This window comes from Ovis aries, chromosome 2 (genome assembly GCF_016772045.2).
Source record: "Ovis aries strain OAR_USU_Benz2616 breed Rambouillet chromosome 2, ARS-UI_Ramb_v3.0, whole genome shotgun sequence".
In the NCBI taxonomy this organism is placed as follows: domain Eukaryota; kingdom Metazoa; phylum Chordata; class Mammalia; order Artiodactyla; family Bovidae; genus Ovis; species Ovis aries.
Genome location: NC_056055.1, coordinates 229,387,593 through 229,407,029, shown reverse-complemented (window position 1 = coordinate 229,407,029; position 19,437 = coordinate 229,387,593). Strand labels below are relative to the sequence as shown.

Sequence of the window (19,437 nt, the reverse complement as noted above, 5' to 3'; positions counted from 1 at the left end):
TTAAACACGGGACATACAAAAAAATCCCATGTATGCACACATGTCACAGTTTCAATAACACAATTAAAAAATCTTGATCTAGTGATGAAATACAGAAAAAATTGAAGTCAGAATATCATCTCTACCACAATTCAATAAAAAAAACTAGAAAATTTTCCTATGTTTCAAAATTAAGAAATAAACATTTAAATAACCTATAAGACAAAGAAAAAATTGGAAAAGATTTTGAACTTAATGATATTAAAGTAGTTTTTATTAAAACTTGTATGATACAGCTGAAACAGTGTTTAGGGGAAACTTTTTAGTCTTAAATGCATTTGGACTATTCAAAGTTGCTCAATCAAAGTCAAAATATAAAATTCAAGTACTTTTTTATAAACTTATATTAGACTATAAATTTTTTAAAAGAATATATTATTTATAATAACACTAAGAATTTCAAATACTTAGGAATTTTAAAAAACCCAGAAAACTCTAAAACATTGTGAGAAATTAAAGCCCTGAATAAACAGACCCATGTGAGAATTCAAACAGATCAAATATTAATGTGTGCTTGGGACACATGTTTGCAGATGTAACAAAGCAAAACAGTGAGGAAAAGGGTGAACTTCTAATAAATAATGTTGGGACAATTCTTTTTCTATATGGAGAAAGATAAGATTGTAATCCCAGAAGTAGAAAACAATTCAAAGATTGAGTCTTAAATGCAAAAGAATTAAACTATAATTTTTTTAACATAGGAGAACATTTTTATAATCCTGGGGAAGGAAAAGATCTCAACAAGATGCAAAACACAAAATCAATGAAATCAAGGAAAACATGGGTACATTTGAGATTATAGTGAAAAGAAAAATTATACATTAAGGCACCAATAGAGTCCCTTGGACTGCAAGGAGATCCAACCAGTCCATTCTGAAGGAGATCAGCCCTGGGATTTCCTTGGAAGGAATGATGCTAAAGCTGAAACTCCAGAACTTTGGCCACCTCATGCGAAGAGTTGACTCATTGGAAAAGACTTTGATGCTGGGAGGGATTGGGGGCAGGAGGAGAAGGGGACGGCCCAGGATGAGATGGCTGGATGGCATCACTGACTCGATGGACATGAATCTGAGTGAACTCCGGGAGTTGGTGATGGACAGGGAGGCCTGGTGTGCTGTGATTCAGGGAGTTGCAAAGAGTCAGACACGACTGAGCGACTGAACTGAACTGAACTGAACTAAATGAAAAGGTAAGCCAAAACCTGGAACGAAGTATTTTCTGCACATTTAAATAGCAGAATTAATTCAGCTTCCAAATATAAACAACTTCTAATTAAATAGCAACAAAAAGGCCAAGGTCACAAAAGATAAATAGGCAAAGAGCTATTTATGCAATTCACTCGGAGAGAATTATAGACTGTCAATCAAAAAATGCTAAGGTTCCTAAAGTCACTAGTCAAAACAGGATCCGATTTCACATCCATTAGACCCGATGGACGCCAGTCTGAGTGAACTCTGGGAGTTGGTCATGGACGGGGAGGCCTGGCGTGCTGCGATTCATGGGGTTGCAGAGTTGGACACGACTGAGCAACTGAACTGAACTGAACATTTCAGTACACCAAGTTTTGCTGAGGATATAGGAAAACTGGTATTCTGGCAAGTTGTTGGAGTCAATTTCTGCTAAGTCGCTTCAGCCGTGTCTGACTCTGTGTGACCCCATAGACGGCAGCCCGCCAGGCTCCCCTGTCCCTGGGATTCTCCAGGCAAGAATACTGGAGTGGGTTGCCATTTCTTTCTCCAATGCATGAAAGTGAAAAGTGAAAGTGAAGTCGCTCAGTTGTGTCTGACTCTTAGCGACCCCATGGACTGCAGCCCACCAGACTCCTCCATCCATGGGATTTTCCAGGCAAGAGTACTGGACTGGGGTGCCATTGCCTTCTCCAACAATCCCTAACACAAGTTAAAACATGTTTTCCCTGATAACCCTCTTTAAATTCCCCCTAGCAATTCACCATCTGGTTGTTACAATGGTACATATACAAAGCTGTAAATTTCAGTTCTGTAAGATGAGAGCAAAGAAACAAACTCACTGTTTGGGCAGATGGAAAAATAAATTGTATTTTATTTATGTAATTGGATGCTATGTGGCAGCTATTACATATGCGGCAGCTATTACATTTATATGTATGTAAACAAATCACATCTCTATGTATCAACGTGAATGAAATCCAGAAATATCCTGATGACTGACACAAGCAAGCTCTAATAGGTATGTATCATGTGAAATCATTTATTACACTTGAAGGACCATACAATAATAGCATTTATTTTTTATGGTGACTGACACACACACACGTGCATCCATGGTGCATAAATATAAAACCATGCATTGGAAGAGGAGGCAAAAAATGAATGTAGGACTTTTTGTATTTACTTATTCTTTTCCTAAAGGGGAAGATGTGAGAACAAACAGGTCCAAACTTAATACTAGCTTAATCTCAGAGACAGATAAACTGGAGTCTGTTACATGACTTTTTGTTTGTTTGAAATGTTTCTTAATTCAACTTAATTTTTGTTTTTAGATTTAAAAACCAAATCAGTTGAGAAGCACCCTCCCTAAACACAGCTGTTATTCAGTTCCTGATATTTGCTGGCCATATTCCTGCCCTGACTGGAATTTTAAGGCAAAGAGGAAGGATAAACTATGATGTCTCAAACTACAAATCTCACCTTCCCCAGATAATCAGAGAAGGCACTTTCTCTGCGCTTCTCCCAGACCTGCCGCTGGTGGCAGTGGCAGAGTGCCTCCCAGTTTCGAGTTGGGCCTGGGAACAGCTATAAAAACTGGGCATGTACTGAATAGTCAGGCCTGGAACTGGATGCCTTCAGCAATACAGCAGCAGGATTTTACTCAGGGTTCTTCAGAACAAATTGTGTGGGTGGACAGTTCCACCCTGCCTGAACTCCAAATAGAGGGTGAACAGCGCTATTTCTTTGTTTTGAGAAATGCTAACATGAAATCAGAGGAATTTAGAGCAAAATATGTCCCTAACTATGTAGCCAAAGATGATAAATAGGATAGCCCAATGACTACATCTGGCTCTCAACTTACAGTTTGTTTCTTCTGTAAAGTTTTAATTTCTTTGCTAATATTTAGAATTTAAGAGATTTCTAATGGAAACTAGATTCCCAGCTTCTTTTCTCAAAAAGGTGGATTCTGGTATTACTAATTCTGAATTCTAGAATGCCAACAATTAGTTGGCCCTGAAGAGTGCCCCTCCTCCCCACAAAGCCTCACTCAGTTAAACCTCACCTGCTGACCTCATGAAGGGTTTCAATTGCCTCAAGTTATAGATGAAAAGAATGAGGCTGGGAGAAGTCAAGAGTCTTGCCCAACATCAGAGTTACTGTTGGGAGGGAGCCATGCTGGCACTGTGCAAACCAGTTATCAGTTAATTTTCTGTGATTTCTTTTTTTCTATGTGATGAGGGCACATTTCATGCTTTCTAATGACACTGTGTAACTCAGCAAAGTTTTAACAGAGGCTCAAATGATAAAAATAATACGAATGGATTCATTGCAACAGCAGGTAGCCTCCAAGATTTGGCCAAAGGTAAGACAGAAAATTTCTTATGCAAAAAACAGTAAAGGAATATGACAGTATAATTGAAAATTGGTATAAGTAAAGGTGGTATGATCACAGAGCATCCTTTTTTTCAGACTGTTTTTTACTCGTTGGTAATATCTCCCCTCTTTCTCCACCTGTCCCTAATCTCCCCTCTTCTTTGGACTCTAGAAGAATGTGCAAACCCAGCCCTTCTCACACACACATACAGATACTTCAGCTATTTTTTTTTCCACTTGTATTTGTTTCTGGATTAATGCTGGCAGACATTCTATACTGACTTAGATTGAATTCTATCCATCATGTTCAGAAGTACTGAGTTACCTGGGTTGGTCATCCTTAGTCTAGGTAAAGCACATTTTTATTAAAACCAACTTCATGAAGAGATTACATGGATTACAACATCCTTTAGAGTATAAAACACTAAAAAGCCTAAATGTTCATTGATAGGGAAACGGCTGTTAAACTTGGCATATTCACACTGTGGAAAACTGCAACAGTTCAAAAAGAAAAAGAGGTAGATCTGTCTTAAATACTGGCATAGATAGACCTGTAGAAAGCAAAAGTATATATACAGCATAGGTATATGGTATCAGTTATGTTAAAAATACATACAAGACATATTGTCTGTGGGTCTATACACGCATATGCGCATGCACAGAAAAATATCTGAAAAGAAACCCAAAGTGGTGAGAGTGGATACCTTTCTTCAGATAGGGGTGGGGGAAGGTATGGAGGTGATAAAGAGGGTTTTAGCTTCACCTGCAATGTCATAAAGTTTAATTTGAAAGGAAAATGCTTGATAACTTTTTGATTGTAGGTTGGAAGAATCTTTTCATGTAACACATACTTATGTGATGATTAATTTCCAATCACAATCTTAACCGTGAAATTTGTAAAAAAAAAAAAAATCTGATCATCCTGGGAAATGAAATTTATACTGCATTGTCATCCCAAATTAAGTTCTTAAAACTTACAAAAATAGAAGTCACAGAAAGCACCTGAAAAGTTACATTGCACTTCCGCCAGTTAAAATCGAGTAAGTCTACTCCAGGAGTCCTAACAGTTTTGAGAACAAAAAAATGTATCTTCTCAGATAACAAGAAATATGCAGGGGGATTTAAATGAATCCAGTATCTCTCACATTACCAACAGAAATCACGGAGACAGATTGCTTGATTTATCCTAACATGAGTTCTGTACTAACTGTTCAGTGATGTATTTGCTTTTCTCAACAAAACTGATGGAACCCCGGAGGGCAAGTATTGATAAGGAGGAAGAGGAGGGGTCAGAGTTCGGTGTGAGATGACATCTATGAAGTGGCAGGGCTGGGACTCCAGCCCTCTGTCCTGTCTGCCAGGCCATGCTGCCTGCTCTGATTCACCAGGGTGACCTCGCGTGTCTCTACATCCGGTGCTCTCAAGTGCTCATCCCTGGCGATGATCTATCCACCCACTTCTTTCTCTCTCTACCTGCCTGCATTTCTGTCCATCTATTCATCCATCTATCTACCTGCCTCCCTCTCTCCCTCCCTCTGGAGGGCTAGCTCCCACCCCTGATCGCTAGGGAACCAGAAACAAGACTCCCTCCCTCGCCTCTTCCTCGAACCCCGCGCATTCCACCTGTCCCGGGGCATCCTCGCTTGCTCCTACCAGGGGTCTGCCTGAAGCCCACTGTCACCGCACCTACCAGCGGAGGCTCAAGGCCAGCGCTCCCCGCGGACGGGGCAGGCTGCCAGGGGAAGCGGGGTGGGGGTCGCGGCGCCCCCCGCCCCTCCCCCGGGTACTCACCTTGCCCTCCGTGGGCGCCGCCACCAGGAGCACCAGCAGGAGCGGCAGCAGCAGCGCCGGTGGCCTCGGCGCGGTCCTCGGGCGCATGGTGGGCGACCGCTCAGAGCCCCGGCGTGGTCCAGGGACCCGCAGGCTCTCGGGCCCCCTCGTCCCCGGCGCGGCGCGCTTTGGGAGCCCGGCGGTGAAGCTCGCCTGGCCAGCCCGCCCGGGGCGGGTTTTGTAGGGCTCAGCCTCCCCACCGAGGCTTCCAGGGAGGGAAGAAGTGGCTCAGGTCCCGCCCTCGTCCCCCCTCCCCTCCCCTCCAACTCTCCAGGCGACGTCCCTCAGCCCCGGGCAGCGCGCGCGGGAGGCGAGAAAAGGCTGCGCGCCTGCGGGGCAGGTGCCCGCGGGGCCAGGGTAAGGGGTGCAGGAGGTGATGCGCCCGAGGTTCAGGAGTCGCGGCGGGGCAAAGGGGTGCGAGTCGGGGTAAGAGGTGGCGAGTCTGAGGTGGGGAACTGGGGGGTGTGCGATGGGGAGGTGGCCGAACAGGGTGGAGGGAGTGGCCAGCGGCCCTGCCTCAGATTAAGCGGGAGGCGCGCCAGGGTGGGCACTCGGGCGGCCCCGCTGGCTCCCGGCTCCCCGGCGGTGCCGTCTAGCCACTTTCCCCTTCTCAACCCGCCTCCATCGGGCCGCCGCCGGACGCAGCGGCGGTGAGAGCGCGGTGAACGGGTGGCCGAGTGGAGCGTGGAATTGGGCGCGGCGGGAGGTGCGCGCCGCGCGGGCGAGCGCCGCGGCAGCTCCCCGGGGCGGCGGGTGTCCTCACGAGGTAAGGCGACCACGACCGGGTCTGGGCGATCCCGGGCCCAGGGCCCGGGCCACCGGCTGGGGGCGCGGGCGGCGGAGGAAGCGTGCGCGGCATCCCGGGGTGGGGCGCACCGCCGGGCGGGGTTGGCGAATTGGGCCCGGGGGTCACGGGAGGAGAGCTTGTCTGGCTCCAGTCTTGTCTGCCTGGGCTTGAACTGGGTGCTGTTGTGTTTTGATTAATTTGGAGGCTCAAGTTACCAGCCTGGCGGTCTGGGCACTCCGAAATGCCAAGAGCAGGAGGCAGCTGAGGGGAAAGGGAAAGCTCATCCAGCCGATTCTCCGCCGCGTTGAACTGGCTTTTCACGTTAAATCTTATCTGCGGAAGTGCACGGGAGGCCGCGCGCCAGCTTTGTCGAGGTGCCTCCGGCCTGAGAGGGCGCTTCTCCTTCTCCGAGGTGGCCTTGGAGGCGGACGTGCTGGGCACCGTCCGCAGAGCAGGGCTCGTGCCCTTTTCTTGTGCCACTGACCACATGGTCTCTGGCGAAACATTCAGATCCTTCTTACAGTATTGCCATTCTCAGAATCCGTTTTACTGAAACAAATTATCAAAGTAGTAACGTCACGATCTGGAAACATACATGCATCGTGATTATTGCACCGAATATTTCGACCTAACAGCAGATCTGTTCAACAACCGTAATCTCACAGTAGTGATGACTGCAAAACTGAAACGTGTCATAAAGATGCCAGTGGGTACAGTCTCAAGAACCGTCGATACTGTCGTGGTTTGTTAGCTATGTTCATAACTGAAGAAACCGCTGGTCTTCCAGGAAAGTTTAGTGAAAAGACAGATGTAGTACTGATTCCCATCCATGGTTCACAGACCGTCTGAATTCCATCTCCAGGTTAAGAACCCTTACACTGGATCAGGGTTGCTGATGTCTGCAGTAGCTGGTCATCAGATACCATGTGTGAAATGTGTGCTTTGGTGGCTGATGGTGGAGAACCACTTGTTTGCAATTAGCTTGGGGTCATGGTATATTAGACCTCTGTACGTCTGTAGGTAGGTGAAACCCTGACAGTGAATGAATGAAGGTGCACACTACCCTTTATGGTTGTGGAGGGAATAATTATAAACTCCCCTCTGTTCTTTTTATGCCACCAAATGTCAACTCTGGCTGTATATCAGTATCTCTTATGGAGCCTCTAAAAATCCTAAAACATCCCAAGCCAACTACACCAGACTCCCCATCAATGGGAGTCTGTATACTCAGGTGCCTGCGAGCTAAGTTGCTTCAGCTGTGTCTGACTCTTTGCAACGCCATGGCCTGCCAGTCTCCTCTGAGAATGGGATTCTCCAGGCAGGAATACTGGAGTGGGATGCTTTCCTCCAGGGGATCTTCCCAATCAGGGATCGAGTGGATCCAAGTCTCTTTGGTCTCCTGCATTGGCAGGTGAGTTCTTTACCTCTAGCACCGCCTGGGAAGTCCCTAGATGTTGAAGTATCTTTATTTAAGCTCTCTGGAGTTGATAAGGAGAGTTCTTATGAAACTTTCTCCTGCCATCCTTGTTAGATGAGATATAAGGTGCTCTGTTGATAAAACAAGGGTCCGAGAATTCTTAGAGTCCTGTGACAGTATTGCATGAACTGAGGTTACTTCCTGGAAAAAACAACAACAACTCTCAATGACGGAGTTAAATGCTCCTTCCTTATGCTGAAGTCCAGAAGCTTTCTTTATTTGGATTTCAATTGCCTTTTCCTGAAAAGATGTCATTTTGATTGAAGTCCAGACTTGGCTTTATTGACTTTAGAAGGGGTAGCAACAGTCAACTGCAAGTCACTTCTAGTGCTACAAAAGAGCAGGAAAGAAACTTGTGATGTGAACAGGGTTAGGGGGCAGGAGTCCTTAAGTGTGGTCTCTGCAGTACAGTTTAGATTTTGCATCTTTCCCACACTTACTAGTGTGGCTTAGGGTCTTTTCTTCTGTAAATCGGCATCATCAGTGTGCCCACCTTAAACAACTGTGGGAATGTAATTCAGCAGTCAGTGTCAGCCTTTCCAGTGAACATTCAGGGTATGCTCACTAGATGGTGTTAATTAACCAGAATTTTTGATTTTTTAAAAAATGGTCTCAGAGTCGAGAGTTTCCCAGCTGGCTCTCGAAATGTATAAAACAAAAGGAAAGTGAGGGCAGTCCTTTTTGTAAGTACAAAGGACACAGAAATCTCTGCTTTTGACTTGGTGCCAGATGAGAGTTTTGAACAAAGTGAAATGGTAATGACCTTTGACAAGGCCTGTATTATTGTTTTTGCCCCCCTTTCATGGTCACAATATCAGGTCTGTTTTCTGCACAGTGCTTAAATGTGTAGTGTTTGCTTCCCTATTTTTGGAGTTCAGCTCCAGTAGGACAGTGGCCTTTTTGGTGTTCTTTAATGTCATTGAATGAATGAAGTTACTTAGTGCATGAATGAAGTTGTTTACTATTTGCTGAATGAATGAAACTGAATGACTTGACAAATTCACTCAGGATTCACACCCAGGTCTGATTTCTTCCAAAGTTTATGATCTTTCTATATCCTTCTTTAAATAGGAATGTGCCTAGGCTTTTGACGTGATGTATTTTGCCAGACTGCCAGTAGCTCCTTCTTCAGTCTTTTTGAAAGATTAAATTTAATATTAATTACATTTTAAATTAATTATTTTTAAACTTCACCTCAGCACTTAGTCATCTCTCTTCTTTCAAGAACCTTCTGTTTTTAACACTCGAAAACAATTAGACACAGGTTCTTTCACAGTCTCAGTTCAGTTCAGTTCAGTCACTCAGTTGTGTTTGACTCTTTGTGACCCCGTGGACTGCAGCACACCAGGCTTCCCTGTCCGTCACCAACTTCTGTAGCTTACTCAAACTCATGTCTGTAGAGTCAGTGATGCTATACGACCTTCTCATCCTCTATCGTCCCCTTCTCCTCCTGCCCTCAATCTTTCCCAGCATCAAGGTCTTTTCCAGTGAGTCAGTTCTTCTCATCAGGTGGCCAAAGTATTGGAGTTTCAGCTTCAGCATCAGTCCTTCCAATGAATATTCAGGACTGATTTCCTTTAAGATTGACTGGTTTGATCTCCTTGCAGTCCAAGGGACTCTCAAGAGTCTTCTCCAACACCACAATTCAAAAGCATCAATTCTTCAGTGCTCAGCTTTCTTTTATAGTTCAACTCTCACATCCATGCATACTGGAAAAACCATAGCTTTGACTAAACAGACCTTTGTTGGCAAAGTAATGTCTCTGTTTTTTAATATGCTGTCTAGGTTGGTCATAACTTTTCTTCCAAGGAGTAAGCATCTTTTAATTTCATGGCTGTAGTCATCATCTGCAGTGACTTTGGAGCCCAAGAAAATTAAGTCTGTCACTGTTCCCATCTACTTGCCATGAAGTGATGGGACCGGATGCCATGATCTTAGTTTTCTGAATGTTAAGTTTTAAGCCAACTTTTTCACTCTTCTCTTTCACTCATCAAGAGGCTCTTGAGAGTTATTTTCAATTCATATCAGTTCTTGCCATTACATCTCCAAATTCTTTCTCTGCTTTTCTAAGATCATGGTCCTTCCCAGGGCCTGGACTTATCATCTGTGAACTATGGTAGCCTTCTAGCTAGTTCTCTGCAATGTTTGTCCTCTGAAATCCCTTTTATGTTACTGTCTGAATAAAAGCTCACTTTGTATCACAAAGAACCGGTTACCTTGGGGGCATCTGCAAATAACCCCCAAAGTTCGAGGCTTCCAGTAACAAGACTCTTCTCCATTTGTACATATTCTACATATTCTGGGGAAGGAAATGGCAGCCCTCTCCAGTATTCCTGCCTGGAGAATTCCATGGACAGAGGAACTTGGCAGACTATAGTCCATGGGGTCACAAAGAGTAGGACATGACTGAGTGACTCACACAGACACACACACAGACACACACACACACACACACACACACACATTTTCATCACAGGGTATAAGGAGGTAGAAAAGGGATTGGGGGGGGGTGTGGTTCTGCTTATCCAAACCACTCAGGAACCTCTTGGAAATTCCCACTCAACCTGTTCTCTGATCTCTGAAGGGGAAGAGAATTCAGCGAATCAAAAACTGCTCTAAAAGCTGCCAGCTACTGTGACACTTGCTACATCTATTTCACATCTCATTGACCAAAGTGGTCACACTTCATTTTCAAAGTGATGAGGCAATAATCTCCCACATGCCTGAAAAAGCGCTAGTAAAAGGTTTGGGGAATGTTAGTTACACATCTCACATGCATAGTGTAACTTGTTTATATTAAAGCTTCCAGAAGTTTCTCTTTTTCTTTACATATTACTTTACCCTTCTTTGGATAGAACAGAATGGTCCAAAACCAACCAACCAAAACCAAGATTTTGAAAAATGTGTATTACTTATATGTCTCAAGTTCACCATACAATCTTCTTTGTACTTGCCATTCTTTCCACTTTCAGGAATCACCCGCCCTGCCCCCACCCCCCAACCCGATGTCTGTCTGATGCAACCCTTACATTTTGAGATCTAGGTCAAAGGTCAAAGATCATGGTCTCTGTGACAACCTTTGTCCAGACCTTTATTATATAATACTGAAACAAAGTCATGCATTTTGCTTTTTTGGACTATGAGACCTTTGCGAGCACGTACAAAGATTCATTTTATTTTTAGTATAGTAACAGTGGTATTTAAAAATAAACTTATTGAGGTATAATTTCCATTCCAAAATCTGTACCTATTTAAAACACACAATTCAAGGAGTTTCACAAATGCATATACCTTGTGAAATCAATAGCATGAATCTGGATACAGAGCTCTTCAATCACTCCCCAAAGTTTCCTACTGTCCCCTTTTAGTCCATCCATCTCTTCCCGTCCATTCCCAGGCAACCACAGATCTGCTTTCTGACTCTGTAGGTTGGTTGGCATTTTCTAGAATTTTATGTAAATAGAGTCATACAGTAGGTACCGTTTGGTATCTGGGTTCTTTGACTCAAGAGAACAATACTGAGATGGATCCATGTTCTGTGTATCAGCAGTTTGTTCTACTCTGTAGCTGAGTAAAATTCCGTTGTATGGACATCACTTTTTAAAAGATCCCTTTACCTGTTAGATTTTTAAATTGTTTCCAGTTTGGGAAATATGGCTACTATGGCTATTTTTGTACTAGGCTTTGTGTGAACATGTGTTACTTTTTCTCTTGAATAAATACCTAGGAGTGGAATGGCTGGGCCATAGAGTCAAGGTATATGTTTAATTATAAAAGAGTTTTCCAAAGTAACTGTATCTTCATTCTCCTCAGCAGTATATGAGAGTTCTGGTTCCCCTGTACGTTATTGGTAATACTTTTGGTATTGCCAGCTTTTAAAATGTTAACCATTCAAATGGTTACACAGTGGCAGGTAGCGTGCTTCTGTTTTCTCTAGTAACTAAAGATGTTGAACATCTTTTCAGGTATTTATTAACTGTTCAGAGAACTTTTGCAAAGCCTCTACTCAGATCTTTCCCCATTCAAAAAATTGGTTGTTGCTCTTACTGTCGAGTTGCAATAGCTATTTATATATTCTGGATACAAAATCCTTGGCAGATGTATTTATCTTGAATATTTTTGCCCATTCTGTGGCTTTTCTTTTACGTGTCACTGTCCATCTTGAGGTCCGTTTTTAATATAGCCAGTCTACTTTCCTTGTGCTTACTGTTTGTGTGGTGTATCTTTTTCCACCTTTTTACTTGTAACCTATTTGCGACTTTTTATTTAAAGTATGTATTTCTTAGGTAGCATATGCGCGGGTTTGTTCTTTTTTCCGTTTAAATCCAACGTTTTGCCTTTCAGGTTTTGGTGCATTTTCACATGGTCGATCGAGTTATTTTTAGGTCTGTCATCTCTCTGTTTACTTTCTGTCTGTCTGATCTGTTTTTTGTCCCCTTTCTTCTCCCTAGCATTCTTTTGTGTTAGTCAAATATTTTTTAATGTTCCTTTAAAATTTTTTTCTTCTTCTAGTTATATCTCCCTGCATTGTTGTTAGTGGTTACTTTAATGATTATAGTATGCATCTTTAACTTTTCCCAATCTACTTAAAAGTAATATTGAATATTTGAGCTCCGCTGCTGCTACTAAGTCGCTTCAGTCGTGTCCGACTCTGTGTGACCCCATAGATGGCATCCCACCAGGCTCCCCCGTCCCTGAGATTCTCCAGGCAAGAACACTGGAGGGGGTTCAGTTGTGTTCAAATTGAGTTCAATATTAAATTCAGCTAAATTGATTTCACTCTTGTATCCACAGTGCTTAGCATGGCATTTGATAGAAACTGGAAAATTGACAGATACTGATATGATAGCTATTTCTTGAGTGAATAATAATCATAGGTGTTTTATGTCATATTAAAGGTATATAGAAATGGTTAAAATTTCGTTTGGTTAATGTCAGGCTAATTAGTAGAAAAATCACTTTTAAATATTATTACATATTTAGTGGACTTGCATTTACAAACACTGTAATTTTCATGTGTAGTCAAGATTCTATGTACTATTTTATTTTTTCCCATATCTCAGTTGTTAAAGAATGCACCTGTGATGCAGGAGACCCTGGTTCAATTCTTGAGTCAGAAAGATCTGCTGGAGAAAGGATAGGCGACCCACTCCAGTATTCTGGCCTGGAGAATTCCAGTTTAGGGGAGAAGCAATCACTTTAAATATGGAATTTCTTATGGTTTGGTGAAACTTCCAAACATTGGTTGTCTCAACTACTCTGCCCATGTGATATCACATCCAACACACAACACGCTCTCTTGGCTTTGCTCAGTTATTTCCCGATGTGTAAAGCTCACACTGAAACACTGAGTGTTTGGTCTGTAGCTTTATGATCTGTAGCAGAATAGAAAATGGCACAGCTCTGAAGTCCAGGGGTTAGGGATGGAATCTTTTATAAGGTTTCCGAGTGGCAGAAGCATTTCTAGAGGAGTATAGTTCCAGGTCTTGTCCTCTAGGGAAGCACCTGCTGAGGGGACCCAGTCTCTAGAACCAGCTCCTGCCTGAAGGGAAGCAGACAGTGGTGGACAGAAGGCAGGATGCAGACACAAGGAAAAGGAGATGGTTAAGCTCTCCTTAGAAGAGCTATGACCCACCTAGACAGCATATTAAAAAGCAGAGGCATTACTTTGCCAACAAAGGTCCATCTAGTCAAAACTATGGTTTTTCCAGTAGTCATGTGTGGATACGAGGGTTGGACCATAAAGAAAGCTGATCGCCGAATAATTGATGCTTTTGAACTGTGGCGTTGGAGAAGACTCTTGAGAGTCCTTCAGATAGCAAGGAGATCCAACCAGTTAATCCTGAAGGAAATCAGTCCTGAATATTCGTTGGAAGGACTGATGCTGAAGCTGAAGCTCCAATCCTTTGGCTGCCTGATGCGAAGAAAAGACCCTGATGCTTGTAAAGATTGAAGGCGGGAGGAGAAGGGGATGACAGAGGGTGAGATGGTTGGATGGCATCACTGACTCAGTGGAGTGAGCGTGAGTTTGAGGAAGCTCCGGGAGTTGTTGATGGACAGGGAAGCCTGGCATGCTGTAGTCCATGGGGTTGCAGGGTCGGACACGACTGAGCGACTGAACTGAACTTAGCTGAGGCTCTCCTTAAAAAGGGCCCATGTGTGTGCCTGGTCACTCATGCATGTCCAACTCTTTGCAGTCCCATGGACCATAGTTCACCAGGCTTCTGTGTCCATGAAATTCTCCAGGCAAGAATGCTGGAGTGGGTTGCCATTTCCTCCTCCCAGGGGATCTTCCCAACCCTGGGATTGAACCTTTGTCTCCTACATTGGCAGGTGGATTCTTTACCACTGAGGCACCTGGGAAGCCCAGAAAGGGCCAAGACTCATATGATTACAGTGTTCCTTCCCCTCTAAGACAAAGCTTTCCTCCTATTTTGAAATCAACTGCATGCTTGTCTCAGTATTTCTGTTTAACCTTAAAAGTTCATTTGGAAACTTCTGTGAAATATCTCTCTCTCACTCTCTTTTTTTGCTTACATAGCTGCCTGAACGGAGAAGGCAATGACACCCCACTCCAGTACTCTTGCCTGGAAAATCCCATGGACGGAGGAGCCTGGTAGGCGGCAGTCCATGCTAAGGGTCGGACACGACTGAGCGACTTCCCTTTCACTTTTCACTTTCATTCATTGGAGAACGAAATGGCAACCCACTCCAGTGTTCTTGCCTGGAGAATCCCAGGGATGGGGGAGCCTGGTGGGCTGTTGTCTGTGGGGTCGCAGAGAGTCAGACACGACTGAAGTGGCTTAGCAGCTGCCTGAAATGCTTTAACTTGCCTATAGTCTAGTTAGAAATAGTGCCTTGAAGATAGCCAACTGTCCTGTACAAGTTTCTAGAGGTGAAGTTCCAAACATGAAGATCTTCACAGAAGAACTCTCTTTTTCTGGGATTCACAGTCAACTAAATGTCTATGTATCACAGTGCATCACTGCATTTACAAATGAATCTCCCTGCTACTATTATAGTAAAGGTTAAAGTTGTTCTTTCCAGAGATGCATTCCCTGAAATATGCCCATGAATTTTCATGAACTTTGAAACTGTGTCGTGTAGTGGTTAATAAGGAAAGCTTTAGCATTTGAACCCTGGAAATGTCTCTTACTAACTGTGATGGTGGTGGTTTAGTCAGTAAGTTGTGTGTGACTCTTGTGACCGCATGGACTGTAGCCCACCAGGCTCCTCTGTCCATGGGATTCTCCAGGCAAGAATACTGGAGTAGGTTGCCATTTCCTTTGCCAGGGGATCTTCCCGACCCAGGAATCAAACCTGGGTCTCCTGCATTGCAGGCAGACTCTTCACCGACTGAGCTATGAGGGAAGCCAATTACTATCTGTAGTTGCTTGTAAAAGGACATTGTTGTGTAAATTACCTTTTAGGGTTGTTGTGAAGATTGAAGATGGGTGTTAAACCTTTAGCACAGGATGTGGCATATAAGGAACCTACTGACAATGCTGCTTATAATTTCTTATGGTGGGGAAGATGTTGACGATGATGGGGAAGCGGAGGAGGAGGAAGGGCGTGGGGTTGGAGCAGCAGCAGCAGCAGTTGTGGTAGCAGCAGAAGGCTCTCTCATTGATAGAAACAAATGCTGACCTTTTCATAAGTGTCCTCTCAGAGTCCGCTTACATTAACTCTGATTCTGACCGGACTTGCCCTCTTGTATACCCGCTTCTACACTCACTGAGGAGTCATCCCTCTCATTGACTTCTCCCGATGTTTACAAGGTCCTTTAAGAGAGACTGTCACTGCTTATTTCTCCTCATTTCTCCAGATCTTCCTTCATTCTCAGATCAATATTGCCTCCCTCCTGAGGTCTGCCAGGCTTGCCCCAGTTCCCAGTTTCCTAACTCTTCTCTCATTTATTGGGAGCTCATTTTGCCTGCATGACAAATTAGGAAGGATGGAAATAGACATATATTGAGTGCTACCACATGCCAGGGAACTTCCCTCGTGGCTCAGTGGTAAAGAATTTGCCTGCCAATGCAGGAGACACAGGAGAAGGAAATGGCAACCCACTCCAGTATTCTTGCCTGGGAAATCCCATGGACAGAGAAGTCTAGCAGTCTACAGTCCATGGGGTCCCAAAAGAGTCAGACATGACTTAGGGACTAACCAATAACAACATGCCAGGGACTGTGCTAGGCATGGATTTTGACTCGTGTAGTTCTCTCCAGCATTAATTTTGCATACCGAGAAATGAAGAGCTCAGAGAAAACAGATTTGCTCAGGGTTATACTGGTAAGTGATCAAGATCTGAACACAAGTCTTTCTACCTCTTAGAGTCCTGCTTTCAATCCCTCACATGAGATCACCAGGTACCAGAAGGTAGCCAGTCTCTAGGGAGGAGGGAAGAAGTCCTCAAAGGTGAATGCCAGTCTTTCAGTACACTTGGTTGCAATGGGCATTTCTCAGTGGGCAGTGGGATTTGCTTACACCAAAGGCAGCTCTCAGAAATCTGAAATCTTAGCTTGGAAGTAAAGGACACATCCGGTTTTGAAAATCAGTTGTACGTTTGTGGAACAGTGTCCCCTCTGTGTGTTTCCCACCTATGACATTCTTATGATTGTTGTCAAATGTTCTGTTGATACTGGGGGGAGACGTCATGGAGAAAAATGATAATAAAAGCCTGTATTGGCAGAATGATAGATTAGCTGAGATATGGCCCATTTGGCCCTGGACTAGCAAACTCAACTCCAGGGTCACCTGAGGACTGTACAAAGACTCTCAAACAATTCAGTTGAATCTAGAAGGAAGGCAAGGTGGGGGCGGGCTTGACCACAATCCAACAACCTTCTGGTCCTGTTGGAATGTAGAGATATTCTCAAGAATTTACTTGAGTCCTTCTCAAGTTTTTTCCCCAGTTCCTTCACAGGGAACATGATGCTCCAGCCACATTCCGGTAGTCCGTCGACCCACATGAGTTCGTGACTTGCTTTAATAACCTTTGTGATGGTTGATGGGATTGACTGCTTTCACTAAAAAGCTCTCATCAACCTGGAGGCTTTGAAAGTCTGCAGCTAGAGGCAACCCAAAGATATGGGATTTTAGAAAGTAATCAACCTGGATGTTGGGGAAAGATCAGGTGATCCCTTAACAGGAAAGGTATAAGCCTCAGAGGAGATATTCAGCCCCAGGCATGCCATTCTTTTTCTGGGAGCATTTTTCTAACCACCTCCCCTCGCCCCCCTCCCCCACCACCCCAGGCCCCTTGATTATTTCCCTACAAAAGCTTAGCCTTTAGGAATTCTACTTTGGAAAGATAAAAGTATGTAGAAATACGTGTTCAGACCATCCAAAAAAATTTAGCCTTGGAGAGAGAGTCTTCAGATAGCTCAGTGTCAGAAAGTCAAAGGAAAGAACATGTAGTCATTGAGTTAATAGAAAATGATTTCCCTGAAAGGGCAAATATTGTTCGAAAGAGCTCGAAGACTTAATGTTCCCTGGGAAAAAACAAAACAAAACAAAAACATTGTATCTCTGCTACCTTTTGTGGCTAGAAGATTCCAGTCCTCAGTCTCTGGTTTATCTGGTCCTCCGATCTTGGCCCTCCCTTCCCCCGCCCCGACCACCCCCCCCCCCCCCCCCCCCCAACACCCCGCACCAACCTTGCCTAGCCCCCAGTGGATGAGAACTCCATCCGGCTGTATTTGTATTCAAGATCAGGTTGCAGAGAAAACAAATTCCCCAGGGTACCAAGAATGGCTTGGAGGCGCTCAGATCCTGTTCCCAGACCTTTGGAAAACACTGGACAGAGACTCTTAAAGAGTCCCAGGGAGATTGGAGTCCAGGCATTTTCATAAAGAAGTGCGTGGGGGGTGGGGTGGAAATCCCAGAGAGTTAGAGGAAGAGAACACCATGATATCTGCTGAATGTACATGCTAGCAATTACTGATAGAAATATACTGCTGGACAAGAGCCTATTACGGACTGGGTTAATGGACGAAATGGATGTCAAAGGCCCAGGGCACATATGTTCAGCTTCCCTATGGGGGGTGGGTGGCCCCAGATGGCCTCCCGAGGTGTGTCTCATGCAGCCTTGGGACCAGCTGCAGTGAGGGCAGTGCTTTTTATCAGACTCGGCTGCCCAGGTCAGTTTGCTCAAGAAAAGGGAGTTGACCACAAGACTGCATCAAGAACTGTCGGGGTGGGGGAGGGCTCTCAGGAATGAGCTGGTTTTTCCTCCTTTCTTGAGACTATCTGTCTCTCTTTGTTTTTGCATTTTCTTGGAAACAACTTTGTCTGATTATGCAGCTTATCTGTCTCTTCTAAACTCAGACTTGCACTTGACCTTGACTTGTCGCAGTTTTCTAACACCCAGCTGTACTTGAGGATGTACTGGACATATCCTTCTTCCCTCATCTCCCTTTCTTTTCTCAGTGTCCTCATTTCAACTCTCCAAGAGGACTGGTTCAGACGATGTTTTTGTACCATCCTCCAGCCCAGAGTTCTGTGTCAGGAAGCCATGCTCCAGGTTGGGTCAGGTGGTTATCCTTAACCTTTCCATGTGCCTGGAAGATGGAATCAGGTGATGGAAACCTAGTTATCCCCGCAATTAAGAGCCAAAGATGGGGCCTGGGGCAGGGTCTCCGATATAGCCCTCCTTAGCGTTCCACACTCCCTGCTTGAGAATAACAGTTGGCAGAATAAAGCATACCCTTTGAAAGGTACAGAACTTTTGCAAAAGTTTCCTAGGTAGACAGTCTCCCAAAGCTGTTGTTTGCATATGTTTTAGTGGCATAGCACTCGAATTGTTTATACCTTCTTTTTTAAAAACAAACTTCAATAGAAACACACTGCCTTGGCCTCTCCCATGTGATGACAGCCTTTTATTTATGAGAAATTTTATTCAGTGTCATCAAAAGCATGGTTGAGACAAAAAGTTTTGTGCTCTTAACACAGGTGGTTGCAGCAAAGGAAGTGTTTGTAGATTGCTGTGGATTGTTGTAGACTGTGTGACAACCTTTGGGGAACTGTAGAGTCCAGTACACACCGCCGTTCACGGTGCCCAGCTGACAGCCAGCTGGGCCTCTGCTTAGCTGTGACTTTGGAGCGGCAGTCTAGCCAGCAGAGTGGTTCTAAAGTCTCTGTGACTCCTCTCTGGCTTTGTTTTCAGGCTAGACAGATGCGTGAGATGAGCACATAGTCATCTGAGACTTGCTCCAGGTAAAACTGTGGACAAAACTGTTTTACCTTTGGCAGCTCGTTTGCTTAGCGAATAAACAACAATTGTTTATCAAGACATACTTATTCTTTTGGATGAATTATATGCTACTAATAACCATAATAATGTCAACCCAGGAGAAAAAAATTTTTAAGACTCAGAAATTTATGATCATAAATGAAAATATTGAGTTTATATACATATTTTTGTTGCAGAGAAGTATAGTGGAGTGACTAATATGATTTTCAAGTATAAAATTATATTGCATAGGATAGAAATGGGGGAGGGATACACTTTATCACATTATGTGTGCAGACTAACTGCATAATGTATCTATTTTGGGATTAAAAAGCAAATACCGCTGATGTTCTTTAATTTTTGACTGTGTTTCCTATTTGTCTGAAATATCACTTACAGTTTGAATGTTTCAAGCCAATTTATGTATTCCTCTTAAAACAGTAATTTGTTTTATTGAGACATGCTTCTAGAAGGCAAATAGAAAACTATGTCAATGATGGATTTAGGA

General features: G+C 43.8%; 2 protein-coding genes across 6 annotated transcripts in view; one reads left to right on the top strand and one right to left on the bottom strand.

Annotated features, from left to right (window-relative positions):
• Positions 1-5,583, bottom strand: part of COL4A3 (collagen type IV alpha 3 chain) — a 159,176-nt gene extending 153,593 nt beyond the window's left edge. For both annotated transcript variants that reach the window (XM_027965247.2, XM_042244327.2), the window contains exon 1: positions 5,394-5,583. In XM_027965247.2, coding sequence (XP_027821048.2) covers positions 5,394-5,480 — 87 coding nt within the window. In that variant the 5' untranslated portion in view covers positions 5,481-5,583. The remainder of the gene's footprint in view (positions 1-5,393) is intronic.
• Positions 5,584-5,728: 145 nt separating this feature from the next.
• COL4A4 (collagen type IV alpha 4 chain) overlaps positions 5,729-19,437 on the top strand; it is a 152,661-nt gene continuing 138,952 nt past the window's right edge. For 2 of the 4 annotated variants that reach the window (XM_042244323.2, XM_060411348.1), the window contains exon 1: positions 5,729-5,789. The gene's annotated coding sequence lies outside the window, so the exon portion shown is untranslated. Of the gene's footprint in view, positions 5,859-5,951; positions 6,199-19,437 lie in introns of those variants that run through there. The other 2 variants (XM_027965246.3, XM_042244325.2) reach the window with 2 other exon arrangements.